The sequence below is a fragment of the Dermacentor albipictus genome, chromosome 7 (assembly GCF_038994185.2).
Source record: "Dermacentor albipictus isolate Rhodes 1998 colony chromosome 7, USDA_Dalb.pri_finalv2, whole genome shotgun sequence".
In the NCBI taxonomy this organism is placed as follows: domain Eukaryota; kingdom Metazoa; phylum Arthropoda; class Arachnida; order Ixodida; family Ixodidae; genus Dermacentor; species Dermacentor albipictus.
The window spans coordinates 29,086,254-29,105,022 of record NC_091827.1 but is presented as its reverse complement, the minus strand read 5'-3'; the positions used below and the strand labels follow the sequence as shown (position 1 = coordinate 29,105,022).

The following is an 18,769-nucleotide window of genomic DNA, read 5'->3' as shown; positions in this document are numbered from 1 at the left end:
CGAAACCAACCAAAACAAACCCACGTGGTGCAGCTGCCGGCCGAAGCCGGCTAACGAGTAGGCTCGATCTGTTCATCAACTGGATTCTAGGCCAATGTCAGGCCAGGCCAAGACGATCCGAGGCCGCACGTACAATGCGAGGAGCTTTTGGAGGTCTCGGTCAGCTGCGCGGCCACTGCTCCAGTGGGTTGCACCGCCTAAGAGGAAAGAAGCGCAGGAAAAAAAACTGTGTCATCCGGAGCTGCCGAGGAAAGGCGGCGCGGCGTCCTGAGCAGAAAAACATGGACGGCCTGCTGCGAGATCGCCTCACCATGCTCGCCGCCCTGGGCACGGGCGTCGTCGTGGGCATCAGCGGCATATACCTCTACTACCGGCTCAACCGTACCGTCAGCCGGGAGCTGAGCAGCCTGGCGTGCAGCATCGCCGACCTCCGACGCGAGATCGAGCAGCTGAGGACCGCGGAGAGAGGCGAGACGCCCGTGGAGTCCGAGTCGCTGCCCCTGCAGCATTCCCTGCGCGAAGACGAAGAGGACGACGAGTATTACGACTTCACCGACGTGTGAGTGAACGAATCCGCGGCGGCGGCTGCTGCTGCTGCACGCGTTTGCTGTGGCACGTCTGTCGTCGATGTGCAGGGCGCATAACACGCGTATAGCCAGAGCGTAACGCCCGGCCTCTCGTGTGGATAATTGTCGTCGCGATGAAGGAAGTAGGTGCTGTCAACGAAACGCGATTATGCACAGCCTCCGCAATTACGCATCTTGCTTTGCTGCATGCTCTACGACGTCGGGAAACGACAGATCACGCGAACCGGCAGTGTCGTGCAACCGCTGCTAGATTTTACTGTCTGACATCAACAATGGCGCGCAGCAACGTCAGCCTGTTTTTTCTTGCTGTTGTCTCGTCGGTGCCCCAAATAAGCCACGCCTGGAAAGGCGACATTGTCGCCCATCTACCAAGAAGATATAGTAAGTGGGTCGGCGCTGTGCTGGATTGAACCGCACCTTTGCGGTCATTTCAGCGGCAAGGAATCACAAGCTTCAAGAATACAGAAAACAAAGCGCGGTTGCATGCACCTTCGTGACCACAAGTATCTTCCATAGACGGCAGCGGAAACCATGTTAAGGATGGTAGCGTGAAAGCCGCGCAAAATCATGTGCATGCGCAATATGGTGGAGTCATGACACCTGTACTTTCTAACAATTGTTAGTGCATGAAATCTGATTCCTAAACAAATGTACATATCTTTTTATTTGACATGCGCTGTTAAATGTTATAAAAAGCTTCAGCAAAAGTGTTCAAGGCTGCTCTTTGGCCAGCATTGGCATTGTTAAGGCATAGATGTTACGTTTACTGATAAATGTAGTTTCTTTGAGACGCATGACAGGCATTAAAGTACAGTGGGTATGCAGCAAGAATCTGAGCCGCACTGGACTATGTTAACCCAGCATAGACCTACCACAAACCTGCTCATGGTGCTGCTTGGGTTGGCAATCAAACTCAAAGAAATAGTATACAGGTCTCACGACGGCAATAGCTCAATGCCCATCAGGAAGAAATTTGAAGAGCTTGCTCAAGCTTAGCTTGAAGTTAGCTAGTGCAATGTCGTACTGCCTTTTTATGTAGTTTGTCAAGCAATGTGAAAGGGAACACGCAAACTGCTTTCAAGAGGTTGTAGCAGCGAAATGCTCAAGGGGTAAGCTACCTGTTGCATATTAACATGTCAGGCTTTATTAATCTCCATATAATTGTTGCTTAATGATAAATTGGGTCTTCTTTCCCACATTGTTCACAACTGTACAATTGTTATGATTTCATGTTCCGACACCTCACGATGAACAGTCAGTATCGTGTTAAACAGGGATGTCCTGTCGCATGCAGTGAGGATGCCTCATGGACAGGGCTGCGTGAAGCCGGAGACCCTGGGTGGCTCGATACGCTCGATGCCGAACTGGACCGGCCTGGGGACAAGCAACCACTGCTAGATAGCATGCTGGCTCGCGAGTCGCAGTATTCCCGTTCGGCGGCTTTCTTCTGGCGGCTGGCCAAGGCATCGCACCTGTGTGGTTTGCAGATGAAGCCCGGACGTGCTAAGGAGGAACTCGCTCGTCAAGGTATAGTTTCCCCTGTCGTGTCCCGCCTGTTTGAAAAGTTGGGCATGTGTTGGAAGAGATTTGGGTACCTGCCCGTCAGGTCTAGTGGCTATGATATTCTGCTGCTAAGCAAAGATCACGGGTTCAGTACGAACTCAGCCGCAGCCAATGCAATTCATGGCAGCGAAATTCAAAAGACACTTGCATACTTAGATCTAGGTGCATGTCAAAGAACCCCTAAGTAATCGGAATTAATCTTAGGTCTTCTGCTATGGCATCTCTTATAGCCCCACAGTTGCTTGCGGATGTTCATAAATGTCAAAAGATTTTGGGTGGTGAACCATGCAGCAGCCATGGATCATGCAAGTTGCTGTAATAATGCTTGGTTGCAGCTGGAAAATATGAGGGACTAGCCAAGTGTAGATTCATAAAGAACATCTGTGTTAAAATGCAGCTATAAACCACTTATGAGCTGGTTCTTTTCCCCAAAAGACAACCTGTTGCCAGAACTTCCATATCAGTCTGCTTGTTAAAATACCGTACAGGTAGCATACAGCAATTTAGGGGTGCTAAACTAGGACAGTAATAAAAGGATTTGAATAGAAGCTGATGGCCTTGTAATGAGCAGGACAGAGAAAAATGATATGCATAACGCTACATGAGATAGGAAAATGGGTAGTATGGATAAGAGATAAGGGAGTATAGATAAGAAATTCTATGTAGATAATATATATATATATATATATATATATATATATATATATATATATATATATTGCTCTTTAGTTGAACCAAAAATGAATGGTCTTTGCTTGGCCAAAGATTAAAACAGTTCTGGTCCAACACTCTGGTGACAAGATTGGGATGTTAGCAGGCACAAGGTGCATTCAGTTGTTTCAAAATGGGTAATTGTAGACGTTTGGGCAACACCCGTTCCTTGCAGTGGACTTGAATTACGACGATGATGAATATGGCCCCTGGATTGAGAACCTACTTAAGTAGATTTGGTGAGTAATGCAGAAGAAATACACTAATACACAATGACAGAATGGATCAGACACTGTAGTGGTACAAAGCAGGTGACAGGCCTCTTGATTTGGGAAGAAAGCAACTAAGCTTACGTCGATCAGGTATCACTATTAAATGAAGAAAGAAACACATTTCAGAAAGCACCGACTGGTTCAACAAACACACTGTGGTCATACATAGTACTGTCGCATCCAACAAGAAATATATCCCGCATTCATTGTACAGTTCGATGTCGGCAAAACAAAAAATTGACGATTGGCTCTGTGTGGAACAAACACAATTATGATGGCTCTGATGGGCCAGCAAAGGGTCTCCTGTCAGCTTTGATGGCCTGTTGGCAACTTCTGCTTCAACAGCTGCTAATTTACAAAATGTGCTTTGCACCAGGATACGTATTTTGATCTGTTGGCGAACAAATATTCACTGGTCTGTTACCGATAGTGTCTCGGATATTGTATTTTCGGTTTCGTTATGGCAATAGAATACTCATTGAAGTAAAGCATGGCCAACCAAATTCTAGACTTTGTTATGTGTAATAATTTGTTACATTTGTGATTGTTGTAATCATGTTTGATCTCCGAAAAGAACCTAATTAAGGGAGGCACATCTGACTTTGCTTAGCATCCAGAGAACCTCCTTGCATACAGCGTGGTGCATCATAAGAAGATGGATTGCAGACGTTTGCATTGTTTGTATCCGACAAGCAACTTCGCTAGTTTTCACAACACAGCAGCACCTGTATAGTGTGAGAGGGGGGACATGAATAGCAAACAGAAGGAAGGAGGCGTATAATCAGGCGAGGTGCATTTTTTTGCTGGTGCATGCATATGTGTTCTCTTTGTTGGCGGCATTTGCCGCTGCATTCTTCATGTGTCGCTGACTATAAAATGCTAGTTAGTGGAGTTCCACCTTTCCTTGCACTAGTGAGAGGAAGCAACCTGAATGATGACAAACGCAAATGTACGCGACTGAACAGGTGAAGCTCAAGACTGTAATAAGGGGTTTTTCTTTTTCTTCTTCATTTCCTTTGGGTACTTTCTGCTGCTTGCTGTTGCCTTGCAGTGTTGCCGAAACTTGTCCACTCTGAAGGTTGGTCATGGAAAAGCTTTGCTCAGATGGAAATTTTTTTGGCTCGCATTTCATTTATAAGCATGCCGGAGGCAGGTTTGAGGCAATTATGGAGAAAGGCTAGACCATATTTTCCTCCCATTGTCTAAAGGGTACCTCGTGGCAGGCAGCACAGAATGGCTATTGTGAAGAGTGCATGTGTGTGTGCGTGTATGTGATGTTTAGTAGCACAATGGCAACTTGGGCCATCCTGTGCCAATTGTGAAGATCATACTTAAGGGATAGCAGGGCATGACTCTCTGCAGAACAACTTGTTAGATATGCCATGAACAACTTCTTAGATATGATCAACTTGTTAGATATGTTATATACTTGTTAGTAGCGCAGTATAATTAGTACTGTATTTCCCTTGTCAGGTAGCTTTTATGTCTTGCTGGCATTCAGCATTGACATCGCTGGTGGCTTCAACGAGTGTCACATGGGTAATGTCAATGGCATTGAATGTCTAGGGGTCAGTCACATACATTGAATAGCATTAAACACCATTGTGCTATTTGCATTTGATGCAGCATGTGAGATTATAATTGCTATTTGCAAAAATAAACATTATTTATTGGTTAAATGTTAAAACACTTATTCGTTAAACTTATTGTTTAAAAGAATCCAAAACAACTTGTTGAATCAAGTTGTTTCAAATCAAATTTCTTTTAACAAATAGTCATGGGTATCTTGTGGCACATTTAATCATTTAAGCTCACTGGTCAATTTAAGCATTGGAGCTGAGAAAATGCGTTTCGTGCTGCTGTTAGTTGTTGGAAACACCGTTAATGAACGGTGTAGTTATTATGCCATTAAGTTTGCTCACGTGGTGTGGTGCTCTGTGATAAATCATCTGATAAGTTATACTGTATGCATACTTTTTGTTTCCTGTATGTTCAGTCCATATATTTCAGCTCGAATGCCGGAAGATTAAAGGAAAACAGCACAAAAGACAAGGCAAAGTCAATAGCTCGAAACAACAATTGTGTCTGTCTGCAGTCAAGTTAATACCATTATTAGTTCGTTTTTCTTTTTTTTTTTAATTTGTGCCATAATCTTTTTAACTCTGTTTCCATTCTCCTTTATTCAGTTATTTTACTCCTCCCCCCCCCCCCCCCCCCCCACACACATACCATTGCTTGTCATTTTTGCATATCCCATACCCTGTGCTTTATATAATCATTGTTGGTGTGCCAACATTGTGCCTTTCAGCATGATTTGTCACCTTGTTCATTGTTGAGAGATTGGATGGATGGATGTTATGAGCGTCCCCTTTGGAATGGGGCGGTGGGTTGCGCCACCAAGCTCTTGCTACTATGCTGCCTGATATCCTACCTAGGTTAACCAATGGAAAAAGAAAAAAAAAACACTATAAACTAACACGTCCAAATTTTCTGATCCCCTATTGCGAACTGTGTTTTTGTACGTCTCCGTCTTTTGTGGTTTAAAGATTTATTGTGGTTTGTGGCGCCCTCTGTCGGCAGCGTTTGCCCGTGCCCAGCAGGCCCTGCGGCTAGACGAGTCCAGCCCCGAGGCGCACAAATGGTACGCCATCACGCTTGGCGCGCTGTCCGAGTACGTCGGCACCCAGGAGAAGATTGAGAATGGCTACCGCTTCAAGGTAGCCACTGTTTTTTCTGCACACCCTTGATCTCCTGCCATCAGGCTAGCACTTTTCATGCTCTATCTGTTGCAGACGTTCTCTGGCCAAAGCACTCATGGCTGCCAGACCAGAGGCAAAGCCACTTAACACCTATGGCAGTCGGCAGAAGTAGTAGTAGTAGTAGTAGTAGCAGTAGCAGTAGTAGCAGCAGTAGTAGTAGTAGTAGTAGTAGTAGTAGTAGTAGTAGTAGTAGTAGTAGTAGTAGTAGTAGTAGTTTATTGTACTGGGGGACAAAAGGAGAAAGGAAATGTACAGTCGTGGGCATCGTGACTGTCTCACTTCCGAGCAAACACCTGCAATGTGCCTTGGCCGTGAGAAAGATACAGGCTAAGAGAAAAGATAGCAGAGGGGGAAAGTTACAATGAAATAGATGTAAATAATATAGATGAGCCTAAGTGAAAAGGGAGATGATTTTTTTAAAGAGTTCAGGGAGGTCTCAATTGCTGTAGGACTCCACACCCCTTGATGTATCTTATCAGTAGAAGGAATACCAACATGACATTTTCTACTTGTCACTTTCTTTTTTTGTGTGTGTTAAACAAAGGTCCTTGCCCCCATAACCTTAGAAACGAATACTGGCAAATGCCAGAGAACCGTGAATAGTTTTCTGTAACACTTGTATGCACGAAAATGTTCGATTTCAACAATTGTGGGGTGGATAGGTGATGTAAGGACGCACTGGTTTGCTTTCTCCCTGTGATTGCTGCAGCAACCATGCACAAGTGCAGGCAGAAGTAATGCGTTCGGCACTGTTTGTATTATTTTTATGAGTATCATTACCTAGCCATATCGCTACATCACATCAGCGAGTTTCGCTATATGTTGTGGCGTTAGGATAACGTCGATGAAGGCAGGTCCGGCATTTCGACACCAAATTTTCTATTGAATTAAAATTTATTATTCAGATGAATCTGGTGGACTGCACATGCTATGCATTAAATATCTATCAAATATCATTAAATATCATTAATAGCCTTTGACACTGCTTTCTAAGAGTGGATATCTGCGTAGTAGGCAAGGGCTGCAAAATAAAAATTGGATTTTTGCTTTTTCTGAAGGGAAAAAAAAATTCTTTAGCGCTTGCTTCTGTTGTTCCATTTACTGTGAGTAGTGAAATGTTTTGTTGTGATTAACGAGATTTTTTTGCATTATCCAAATACAGGCCAACCAATATAGAGGCTGTTGTTTTGTTTAACCAGCAATTCCGTTTAAGCTATTTCTGTTTACCGAGATTCTACTGGAAGTGTTTCCCAGCCTTTGTACTTTCTAAGCATTTTCCTTTTACATCCAAGGTTTTTTTATTTCATTTATATGGCTAGTCATGTTTAAACAAATCTTCTGTTTTGTAGTGTTATCTTCTTATAGTACTACACGTGCACGCTGAATTACTTAGGTCTGCGCTGAAATATATAACACTGCAGTACTATAAATATAGTGGCACATGAGTAAATGTACTTGTCATACCTAGTCAGTACATACAAACAAGACAGAAGTTTATGGGAAGATGAGGGCATGATTTTGTGAGCACTAGTCCAACAAGGAATGTCACTGAAGCCAACATTTGGACAAAGAGGCTCGTGTTAAAACACTGCTTCCTTAGCAGTGTTATATGTAAGCATAGCTTACTGTCCGACACCCTCAATGGGGGAGGGGTTTGTCTACAAACATGCCAGTTGGTGCATAAAAACACAGGGCATTGGTGGGCACATATTAGCGCGATTGCGTTATGGGCCTCGTGTTGCAGTAAATCCAGTGTGCTGCATCCAGCGTGGACCATCTTTGAGTGAAAAAATACCTCCGAACGATGCATACCCAACCACGCAGGCCCTTCGTGTAGCGCAAGGACGTTACTGAACTAATTGAATTTGTTAAAGTAAAATGCATAAAAAAAGTTGTAAAGTGTGACTTACACACAACCTACAGTCACGATAGCGTCGGATTGTAATTTGAATATCTGAGAAAACGTCATTTTGTTGCGCGGAAACTCAAACATAAACCCCTTTTCCAGTGTTTCTACTATTCATAGAGCAACGTGTTGAGCTTGGTTCCTTGCAACAACACCATCCAGATGGCGCTCGCCTCTGCCTCTTCGCAGTCCCCAGCAAGAGGCTGCGTTTCTACCAGAAAGCTCGCCTTTGTGCATAGTGTTCGCTGCCAGCATTTCCCAGTAAACATTACTGGGAAATGTTAGAAGTAGTCGGGGATCTTTGAATACTATCGTGTTTCACTCTTGAAGGCGAAGCTTAAGTGTCCTCCAAATTTGTTATGTTCAATGCAGTGCATAGGTAAACATGCTGGCCATGTAATAGGTTCACAAATTAATGTACCAAGCATGCAGTAGTCATATATATTACTATAAAACATGTAATGGGTGCTTAGATAAGTTGTGTACTCTTACGGTCAGTGCCTTTATGTGGAAATGCACACAATGTGTGCATACTACTGCAGCTTCTTTTTTATGACTGTACATAACATTGAAGAGTCTCACACTTTGCTTGCAGGAACACGTAGATATAGCGGTGCGACTCAAGCCCCAGGATCCAACGCTGCATCACATGCTGGGCCGCTGGAGCCTCGAGGTTGCAACGCTGTCTTGGCTAGAGCGCAAGCTGGCTGCCGCCCTATACAGCCGGCCGCCGGACTCGACTTCGCAGGAAGCACGGGCCCACCTTCTGGCGGTGAGTCGTGCGCCATCCGAGTACATTACTCAGAGGAAAGCCGCCACCCACACAACCATAGCAGAGTGCTGCTGCCAGACATACCAACTTAGGATTTGCTTTTTTGAGGATGCCATACTAGTAGCATATTACAATTCAGGTGGATGTCAATTTTTTCTGCTCTTGAAACTCCACCCAGCTTGTGAATTTCCCCAGCACTTGCTGGAACAGTCCAGTTGCAGTGTTTGCATGGACACACAGGAATATTCAACGAAACTGGAGTGGCATGGAAAGATTGAGGGAGGGGGTTACCGATTTTAGTCAAGTGGCAGTATTAGCTCGGGCCCAAGATCAATTTTTCTATGCAAGTACCTGTGAAACCAGAAACGCTTTCAACAAGGAACAGCAGAATTATTGTCGCAATGAAGTGTGTTGCCTATAAAGAAAGAAGTTTTAATAACTGATACAAGCAGGGTTTGTTCATTTATTTAGGCCTTAATATCTTGGAGATTGTTGAAAATTCTTAAATGCGCAAAAGTACACAAACGCATGCACTTGTTGAGGACCTTGCAGGTATGTGTAAATAATGAAGTCAGTTGATAGTCTAGCATTATCCTGTGCACTTCTTATCTCCGTGCATGTGTCTAGCCTAGTTGTCGGTTTAATTCTTTGATGGCTGTGGACCAACTAGCCCAACACTTAGCCTTACTGAAGCACAAGTTTTACTACAAATTTGTTAACTCCGACACTGAAAAACACACACAGCTATTTTGTAAACTGCATCTGTTGGGGTATCCTTTCTTTCTGTGCAGGCCACCCATCATAGTGGCACAGTGGCTGTGACATTCTGCTGCTAAGTGTGAGGTGGCAGGTTTGGTTCCCAGTCGCATAAATGCTCGTTTACTGAACATTGGGGGCATTAATCTAGGCACCTCCACCACAGTCATCTTTCATAGTCAGACCCGCCGTGATGGCACGCTGCTGAGCACGACGTCGCGGGATGAAATCCCGGTCTACGGCCACATTTCGATGGGGGCGAAATGTAAAAAAACAAGCGTGTCCCATGCATCGGGGGCGCATTAAAGTTCCACTAGTGGTCAAAATTAATCCGTAGTCCGCCACTACGGCGTGCCTCAGAATCAAGTTGTGGTTTTGGCACGCAAGAACCCCAGAATTCAGTTCAATTCACTGTCTTCACGTTGTTCTGGGACATTAGCTTCTAAATAAAGAATAAATCAAACAACCAATCTTTCTCTGTGCAGGCTGACAAGCTGAGGCCCGAGTGGAAGGAAAACCTTCTCTACATTGCCAAGGTAAGCTCCCTACTACGCTCCGTTTCGTACGTAGCAGACGACGCTAAGAAGCCTAGAGAGACCTATCTTACTGACTTCATCCGGCGAGCAAATATTAGTCCGCTACATATTAAAGAAGAAGCATAGGTAGTATGCACCATGTAATTCGATGTAACGTTAACTTCCATACTTGTATGTCGCAAAATATGATGTAATAATGTGGAAGGCATCGCAGATCTGAACCAACTTGCCACTGAACCATCGGAGTGACACATTCTTGTGACCAGTTGTCACGGCGCAGCGCTTGCATTTGCGACTAAAACATAGTGCGTCGCACTCAGGCAACGTAACATTGCCCAAATACTATGTCATTTCACGATACCTTACGTCCACAAGTTGTAGTTCTGACATACAGAGTAGTCATTCGTTAGAAACACCTTACAAGTGAAACACAACTGCGTTGCAAAACACATGAATCAAGACTTGCGTGACCATGCTACATGCACAGATGCTGCAATGTTGCCTGCAGAAACTGTTTTATTCGTCTTAGAGACAAAAAAGCCTAACAAGTGGCCACAGCATGTGACAGAACAAAGCATTATGGGCCCGTCACGACACTAGCGCAATTTTTCTGGTCACTAATTTCGTGCTTTGTTGTCACAAACACTCGCTAACTCTGTTCTGTTAGCCTTTCTTGTTGATAGTTAACAGCAAATACCGTGTTAAGTGTTTGTCGCACATACTTGAGTTTTTCCTGCGCCTGGTGTGACCAGTATCGCGTAGCATTGGTGTGAGCCAAGTTAGCGCACATCATCATCACTTGCAGTAGCACACCCATCACGTGAAGATACAAGATTTCAAGATAAGTGCTCCAAGCGAAATTTGATGCCCAATATCTTGCACTTTAATCTGCATATAGCCGTTTGACCACACCTGTTTATCAGCTGCGGTAGCTCGGTGGCTGTAGCATTGAGCTGCTAAGCTCAAGGTCATGACTTCGATCCTGGCTGCCTTCCAGTGGGAATGTAATGGCAAACACACTTGTTAAAAAAACCCTGGTGGTGGAAAAGTAATCCGGAGTGCCTCCACTACGGCATGCCCTATAATGAGATCGTGGTTTTGGCACGTAAAATCCCAGAATTTAATTAATTTAATTGCATAGTGTTTTTTAAGCTGTTTGGTTTGTGTCTGATACCAACATTTCTGTGGAGGTGAATTGCAGCAATTGGTAAACCTGGTTGCATAGGTGTCTGTAGAATGTTCTGTAAAGAAAAAAAAATTTTTTTTTTTTTTGAAGTGTTATTGCTGTTGCTAGAAACAATGGTGTTTCTGGTCCTCTTGCAGACGTACATCTGCGAAGGGCATTATGGACCTGCCATGGCATGGATTGACCGTGCTGCGGCGCTTCCTTGCGTGGATCCCGGCGTAAGCACACCTGCCAACTCTCCCAATTTTTCCGAGAGACTCCAGAAGTTTCTTCCATTTCTCTCGATGGCACGGATACAACTCGAAATTCCCCGAAAACTGGTTGCGGCCGTTATTGGAAAGCGCTAGCTGTGAAAATAGACTCACAATAAGCATATACCTTGCCAAGTCTGCTGAATTAGCTGTACAGTGAACACATTTTGACCATTTGTACAGTTTTGTACGTTTTTATTTTGGAATGCTAAGAATGCCATTGGTCTAGCCACATACAAAAAAAGCATTCAGTGAGTCCACTCTAGTGTATCTGAATCAAGTCAACATGGTGCACTTGTAAGGCCGTCATTTCAATTAGACAGCTGAGAGAATTGTCATACATCTAACAGCCACTAATGAATCACTGTAAAGTTCAACCCACTTATAACAATAACAGTTTTAACAACATATCAAATATAACAATGTAATCTAGAGTTCAACAGAAGCCCATCTGGTCAAGATAAAACATGAAAAAGAAAGACGTACACCGACCCAAACAAACATTTCAAATCAAGACATTTTGGCTTCCGTGTGAAGCCAAAATGTCTTTCCTTTAAAGTTTTATTTGGTCAGTGTATGTCTTTCTTTGCCAGATATAACAATGAGCAGGCCCTGGACCGCGAACTTTTGTTTGCTTTCTGTGGTAAAATAAACCACTCACGGGAATGCTCTCATGCTGCGGTATTGATTATAATAATTAAATCTTGCTGTTGGGCATCAGGGAGCGAAAGGCAAAATAACACAAAATTCTTCAAACGAAAGAAAAAAATATGCCAGCCTCGGCATCCGCTTATGTGCCACACCCACTTGTGTTCCACGGCACGGCACACCTTCCCAGGCCTCCCACACCTCTTGCTCGTGTCGCCTCCACCCCTCCGAAAAACAGATTGGAAGCACCAACGTTGGAGGGGTGGTGGGGGATACGGGTTTAATTGCTATAGCCAGCAATGCGGCATGGGATCATTGTAGTTAATGGTTTATTTTACCATGGAACACACACAAGGTATTGATTAAAGCAGTAATTATAGAAGTAGGTACAGTTGTACTTGTTTCTGTTTGTCTCCATGCTTTTTCATGCAACCCGGTTACTTTTCTTTTACAGCTATTGCTTTATAGTTATTGCTACGATTGGTTGGATGTCTCATTTTCCCTTTATTCATTAGTCACATTTTTCTGAATTGTTTCCTCACAAGCCGAATCTATGCACCTTAGAGCCTCCAGCATTAGTTTGCTGGCTGCTGTCATTACATCGGCCATCGATGCAGTTTAATGATTACTTTCATGATGAGTTAGCTCACCCTTCATCACCTGCCTCATTATTTATGACAATTGCACAGGAATTTGTCACAAGCACTGATAAATAATAGGTAAAAGTAATTAGGTTGTTCAAGTTAACGGATGCTTCTTGTATGTTGCCTTTTTGTTTTTTCCTTGCTCACTCTACATGATGACCCACTTATTTATTTTTTTATTTAGTTATTTAAGTATACACAATGCCTCCCACGAGACCTATAGGGTAAAGGGGGTAGTAGAAGTAACAAATATATTACATACAATAGAATTAAGTACAACATTGGCAAAGTTCCCTCATTTTAGTTTAATAACTAATTTGTTGTCTAACATCAATACCTGCAGTTCTCTGAAAAAGAAATCATAGTCCAGAACAAAAACCAGGGTGGTGCAGTAGTAGTACAGTAAAAAGAGTAGTAAAGTACAATAAAGCTATATGTAATACCAATATACAGTACCATTGATAACAGTTTCAATACCATCACTTCGCTGAAAAGGAAAAAAAAAGGCATACAGCTACAATGGATACCATGGTGAGCATGCAGGGTGTCTACTTGTTAGGTTTGCAAAATGACTTGTTTGATTATGGCAGAAGCTGTTGTACTTAGGCTAACAGGCAATCTTGACCTCATTTACATTGGCTTTCGAGAATGACCTGTGCCCCCCCCCCCCCCCCCCTCCCCTGTTGACTCTTACATAGTGTGTACGTTGCCATTGCATGGTGCATGATGACAAATGTCACTCTGGGAGTGTCAAGTCCTAAACGCCTTTCGGTTGACCGAAGGTGAACTTGAATGTCGTGCAGGATGACACCGTGCAAAAGGAAGTGGAAAACCTGCAGCAGCAGTATCAACGATACCGGCCGTGAACGAGGCTCATCAGGAGACGTATGCCCTGTTCAACCGCGGACGTGGTTGCCTCCACGCACTGAAAGCGAAAGTCTCCAGCGAGGAGAGGCATTGATCCTGTTGACCGTTCTGCGGAGCTATACATCCTGTTGTTGATATGCAACCATGAGTTAACTTTTGGGAGTAGCTGAGGAAGGGTGCGATTAGCGTATTATAACTTACGCGCTGCACCTGAAGAGTTTTTGTGTAAAACTACTTGCTCGCTATTTACTACCCTTCACAAGTCCGGTGGTCACACCAAGAACATTGCAGCCCTATTGAGGTCTGCGCCATGTGTGTAGGAGCTGAGACACCTGGCAGAGATGAACCTCGACATCTGCATAGCGGCACATCTTACATCTGGTTTTGTTGTGGGATGCGAGTTTTTGTCCCTACGTGACCAACGGCTTGGACCCATGGTGTTGGGAAAGTCAACGATATATATGTGTATATATATATATATATTAATCTGTTGCTTAGCTGAGGTATGGGATTCTATTTCTGACGTGATTATATGGGATTATATTTCTTAAGCGACGTGTAGCTTAGATTCTGTGCTTGTCTGAGATTGTGTTATTGCGTTTTGCCAAGCGCATGTCGCTTTGCTGGGTACATTCTGAAATTCTTGTGCCACCTGAGGTGTAAAGAGCAGCAAATTTCCACAGTAGTAATGTGGCCACACTGTTCATTAATGCATGGACTTTGGTGAGTAGGTGCATATCGCTTGACGTTCTAGCTTCAGCACAACATGGATGAATACGTCCAGAGCAGCAACGCAAGACACTGCCTTTAACTGTTCAACGCAAACAGTTGGATGTAGCACTTTCTGTTGTGATCTTCTTTACGTATCCATCTTGTGACACACCGAAGCTACCGTGTTGTACTCTAGGCTTATGTTTACACGCTCTGGATATTGACTCTCCTTACAATGAAAAGAGGAGAGCCCATAGTTACACCACGTATTGCAGTATTGACCACAATTGCTGGACAAGAATGTGGCGAAAACTTTTGAAGTAACCTGGGTGCTGGTTCACTTGGCGTTTTTCGTTCTTCTGTAATTGTCGCAAGAACTTTTTTTTTCTTTGCTAAATGTGACTCTTTGATTACGCCCTTGAAATGAGTCTTCACACACTACATTATGCTAATAGAATTACTTTAGTTTAACAAAAGTTGAAATCACTTACTGTAGCATGTACCTGCTAATGGAATTGTAATCAATTACAATTATAGCCTCACAAATAGTAATGGAGCAGCTACAAGAAACATGCAGGTCTTCATGACGTTTATGTTGCTTGTCACAGCTTTAAAAATTTAATGTCAATTGAATCTTACTTCAATTTTATTCAATCTGGAGTCCCTCACTATGGCGTGCCTCATAATCAGATCATGGTTTTGGCACGTAAGGCTCCATAATTAATAAATTAGTTAATGTCACCGTCCTTGTGAGAATTGCACAGGTGTGACTGAAGTGCTTTCTTGCATTATCGTTAATGCTCAAATGTTTAGATGTGTTACTTTTCAGAGTTCCCAATGGTCATTTTTCAAGGTTTCCTTCTAAGGACATGGTACAGCACTGTGAAGGATACATCAATGCACACATTGATTTTACGCTCTGCATCTCAAATTTTGTCATGACATTGCACGGGAATGGTGTGGTTGAATTCAGTTTTGTTCCCTGTATTGCACTTTCAAAACTTATTGGAAATAGTGTCGACTGTTTGTTGCCAGCACATCCACATATGCTCACCTGTAGCACTTCTCCGTGGCTGTACCACGAGATGTAGCAAAAGGCATGTCCCTTTTTTGTCAGCATTGTGTGCTGCCATGTGTTCAGAATAGCTTTGCTTTCAATGTAACTACTGATCGACTATCAAGACAAGTATCATGTGATAGAATTATCGTCAAAATGCTGCTTGTAGAAAGTATCAAATCCGCCCATTGCGAAATTGCGAAGATTTGCAATTGCATGTAATCAGCTACACGCCGCACATTGTGTACAATGCCGAGTGTCTGCATAAGCAGCTCTTTGATATTGTATCGCTAAATGTGTAGTTTTGTTGGGCGTGATGGAGCTAGTTTTAATTCACTATCGTAATGAATTATTATCAACATACTTCTAGCATAAAGTCTAAAAAGCATAAAATTTGTGAATCGCAAAGTTGTGAATATGTGCAATTGATCGCACGTAGTCAGCTATATGGGACATATTGTGTACATTTGAGCATAAGCATCTCTTTGATATCGCATGACTAAATGTGCAGCTCACTTGGGTTATCAGTATAATGTCCTGACTGCATCTCAAGGTTAACACTCCAGCTTGTTATCATCTGCTTACTGTATTGTAACGGATTCTGCCTTGGTAATGATGTAGAAATATATTTCAACACACCTAAAAAGAAGAGCAACACTGCTGCAGCCAACATCAAGCAGTGCCAGCTGTCTTGATTCTCTGAAACATGAACAAAGCAACTGTAGCGTAATATTGCCCGGCTTGCCTTTCCTAACGCCTGTGACCTGATCATTCCTTTACATTCCCGGTGACACTGAGGTGGAATACACATCGAAGATTGGGGTGGGCTTGTGCTATGAGTGACAGTAGTATCCTTGTGTGCTCATGAGTTTCATAAACGGCTAAAGTGTGCAGCCAGCCAAAAATGAAGTGCTGTCAAAACCGTTGACATTAACTCTTGTGTAGTCGATTCCGGGTAGGGTTGCCATCTGGCTTTCTTACAATCGGCACAACTGGTTTAATCCTTTGGAATTCATGTGCTCACGTTACCAGTTCAGTATTTGGCATGTCAAGAATGAAGAGTTGCCAGTGATGGGGAGGAGAGGTGTGATGTCAGAGGTCACATGATCTGGAGGAGTCAGCACCAGAAACGGCAGAGCAAGTTGGTGGGAGTGAAGGAGGTGCCATAGCTAACACGTTACAGCCATTCTTGTAGCATGAGAAGCAGTGAGGGCTTTTTGTGCTTGTGGTGCTTGTTCTTTCAACATCCTGAGTGGCATTTGCCAATTATTTAGTCACTTTCTGGTAAAGAACTGAAAAGCCAGTGCGAGGACTTCCCCCGCGTTCAGAGGGTGAATCGAAGGAAAACAAACTTTCACTAACACTAATTTTAATAAAAGTGCAACAGCGAATGAAATTTGCCATTGCATTGTTTCTTTATCCAATGGCTGCATTCCTGCGGGGTCCAAATGTATAAGAATAACTGTGTGCTTAGATTTAGGTGGATACCCCGAGCCCACTAAAATAAAGCTGGAGCACTCCACAGAGAAGTCTGTTGGCTCTCATGTAGCTTTGGGACACACATTCTGAGAAATTAATCACGCTGTTAAAGCTGCACTTTTGGCCGACTGTACGATCTATGTCTTCATACAATGAAAATGCGATGAAGCTGCTTACGAAATGGTGATCTGAAATTGAGTTCGGTTCGTGAGTCACTGCACCTGCGAGATTGCTGTGAGTGTGTCTTATATTTTGCTAAGGTTGCAGTAGAGAAAGTGTAACCAGGTCGTCATTGAATTTGCTCATTTTATGGAAATAAAATAATGGGAACACCGTTTAGTTGTGACCCTTGTTGATTCATTACGACTTCTGATGAATGACATCTCATGTTCGCCTATCCCAAAGGTCTCCGTTTGGACGCCATACCCATTGATGCAGTATGAAGGCAGGGAACAACATTGGAGAGCGTGGGTGCAGGCCAGTTAGTGATTCATCATTTTGGGAAGTTACCGCAAACAAAACGCGAGACTTGAAGAAAGGGAGAACACGAAGCAGTGAACCGCTTTGTGTTGCCCCTTTCTTCAAGTCTTGTATTTTGCTTGCGGTAAATTCCCAAAACTAGGAAATAAGTCAAGCCTCCAATGCGCTGTTGCGGTGCTCTCTGCGCCTGTATCTGCAAACAGTAGGATACTAATTAGTCGTTGTGTGTAGGCGGTTCGCTGTCATTCTGTTTGTCTTTGAGCGGTTGGTTTGCTATCTTGTCTGCATTGATATTAGTTTCTACCTGTAAATGTTTCTTGGAACTATGGCTTCAGGTTTTCTTTCCCTGTATTTACAGCTCATCCAAATGTAAGGTGCCCAGGAGCTACCAGGCGTTCATGCTTAACAGGAGTACAAATATTTAGAGATGTTCAAGTAGTAAATCTTTAAAATCGAATTGACCAAGAATCTTTAAGAAAAAGTACTGCTGAATATCAATTGGACACAATGTTTCCTCGCATATAAGAAAAGTGTAGCGTAATAGTTTTGCGACAGCTCATTTATAGAAGGCTTATTTGAATAGTTTGATACATGTTAAAACATTGAGAACTAGTCCGGTCAACTTAGGTGCTTATAGATGAGAAGCAACCGAAAGGTGATCATATCTCCATGCACACCATCGCAATGACGGTAATGAAACATGACATGTACATGTCACCAGATGAATGCAGAATGTCGTATTTGCTGAAGGAACAAAGTGTGATTCTATGGTGCCGCACATCATTTTAAAGCGATGCAAACAGGTTGAAATTATCCAAATAATAATTGCCGTAATAAAAATAAGTAAGCTGCCTAAAGGCGAGGCATCCTTATTGTGACAATTATTGAGCAGGATTTAGATACCACATGTGTTTGGAACAGTCTCAACTTGCATCTGTCTACCTCCATGAAGTCTCCAATATGTAAGTTGAAACACCTTATGGTTGTACAGAAGTGAATGTCCAACAAGTTGGATTGGTGCATTCTCAAACTGAATAGCAAGGACTATTAATTTATAGCATTTGATATTTCAACTGGTCTCGCACCTCTACAAAAGAAGTTGCAGTCTCACCCGAACGGCGAAGCATCAACTGTCATAGCAAATTAGTAAACATCTATATGCAGTCAGGATAGTGGTTACACTGGCCATATAGACTCTTAAGCGTTCGCTTAATAACTAAATTAACAACCATGGTATCGCGCGTGCACAGGCAGGCAAATACATCTCGCTCATCGCTGTCAAAATGCTGGCGTGAGGAAGAGTGGCAGCAGCAGGGAGTGAACTGATCTTCGTGCTGCCTCTCGCTTCCATGCGAACGAAGCCGCGAGAACATAGTCCACATGATTGTAGCTATCAGCCCCTAGTGCTCCTAGACTCGCAGATCATCGTGTTCATCGCAGAACGCTTTCAAGATAGGGCCCACACGGCCGCCGCCGGAGTAGAACGCCTCTCGGTTCCTTTATTGCGCGCGCGAGATCAAGCCACCATCCTCAGATCACCCTAGCGCGTTTTCACTCGCACCTACAGCATGCGGTGCGCGGCCA

The 18,769-nt window shown here is 43.4% G+C and overlaps 1 protein-coding gene across 1 annotated transcript; it reads left to right on the top strand.

Moving 5' to 3' along the window:
• The first annotated feature begins 93 nt into the window (after positions 1–93).
• LOC135917474 (regulator of microtubule dynamics protein 1-like) lies at positions 94–17,044 on the top strand. Its single transcript, XM_065451040.1, has 7 exons — positions 94–559; positions 1,882–2,114; positions 5,714–5,850; positions 8,394–8,570; positions 9,812–9,862; positions 11,186–11,266; positions 13,395–17,044. Exons 1-7 carry the CDS (start codon positions 135–137, stop codon positions 13,455–13,457), a joined length of 1,167 nt encoding a protein of 388 aa, XP_065307112.1. The 5' UTR covers positions 94–134; the 3' UTR covers positions 13,458–17,044.
• The last annotated feature ends 1,725 nt before the right edge of the window (positions 17,045–18,769 follow it).

Bases quoted from the DNA above. Each gene is read 5' to 3' on its own strand.
- LOC135917474 (XM_065451040.1), top strand. From the start codon at position 135: ATGCGAGGAGCTTTTGGAGGTCTCGGTCAGCTGCGCGGCCACTGCTCC. The intron at 5,851-8,393 runs GTAGCCACTGTT...CTTTGCTTGCAG, and splicing joins AGAATGGCTACCGCTTCAAG to GAACACGTAGATATAGCGGT. The intron at 8,571-9,811 runs GTGAGTCGTGCG...TTCTCTGTGCAG, and splicing joins CACGGGCCCACCTTCTGGCG to GCTGACAAGCTGAGGCCCGA.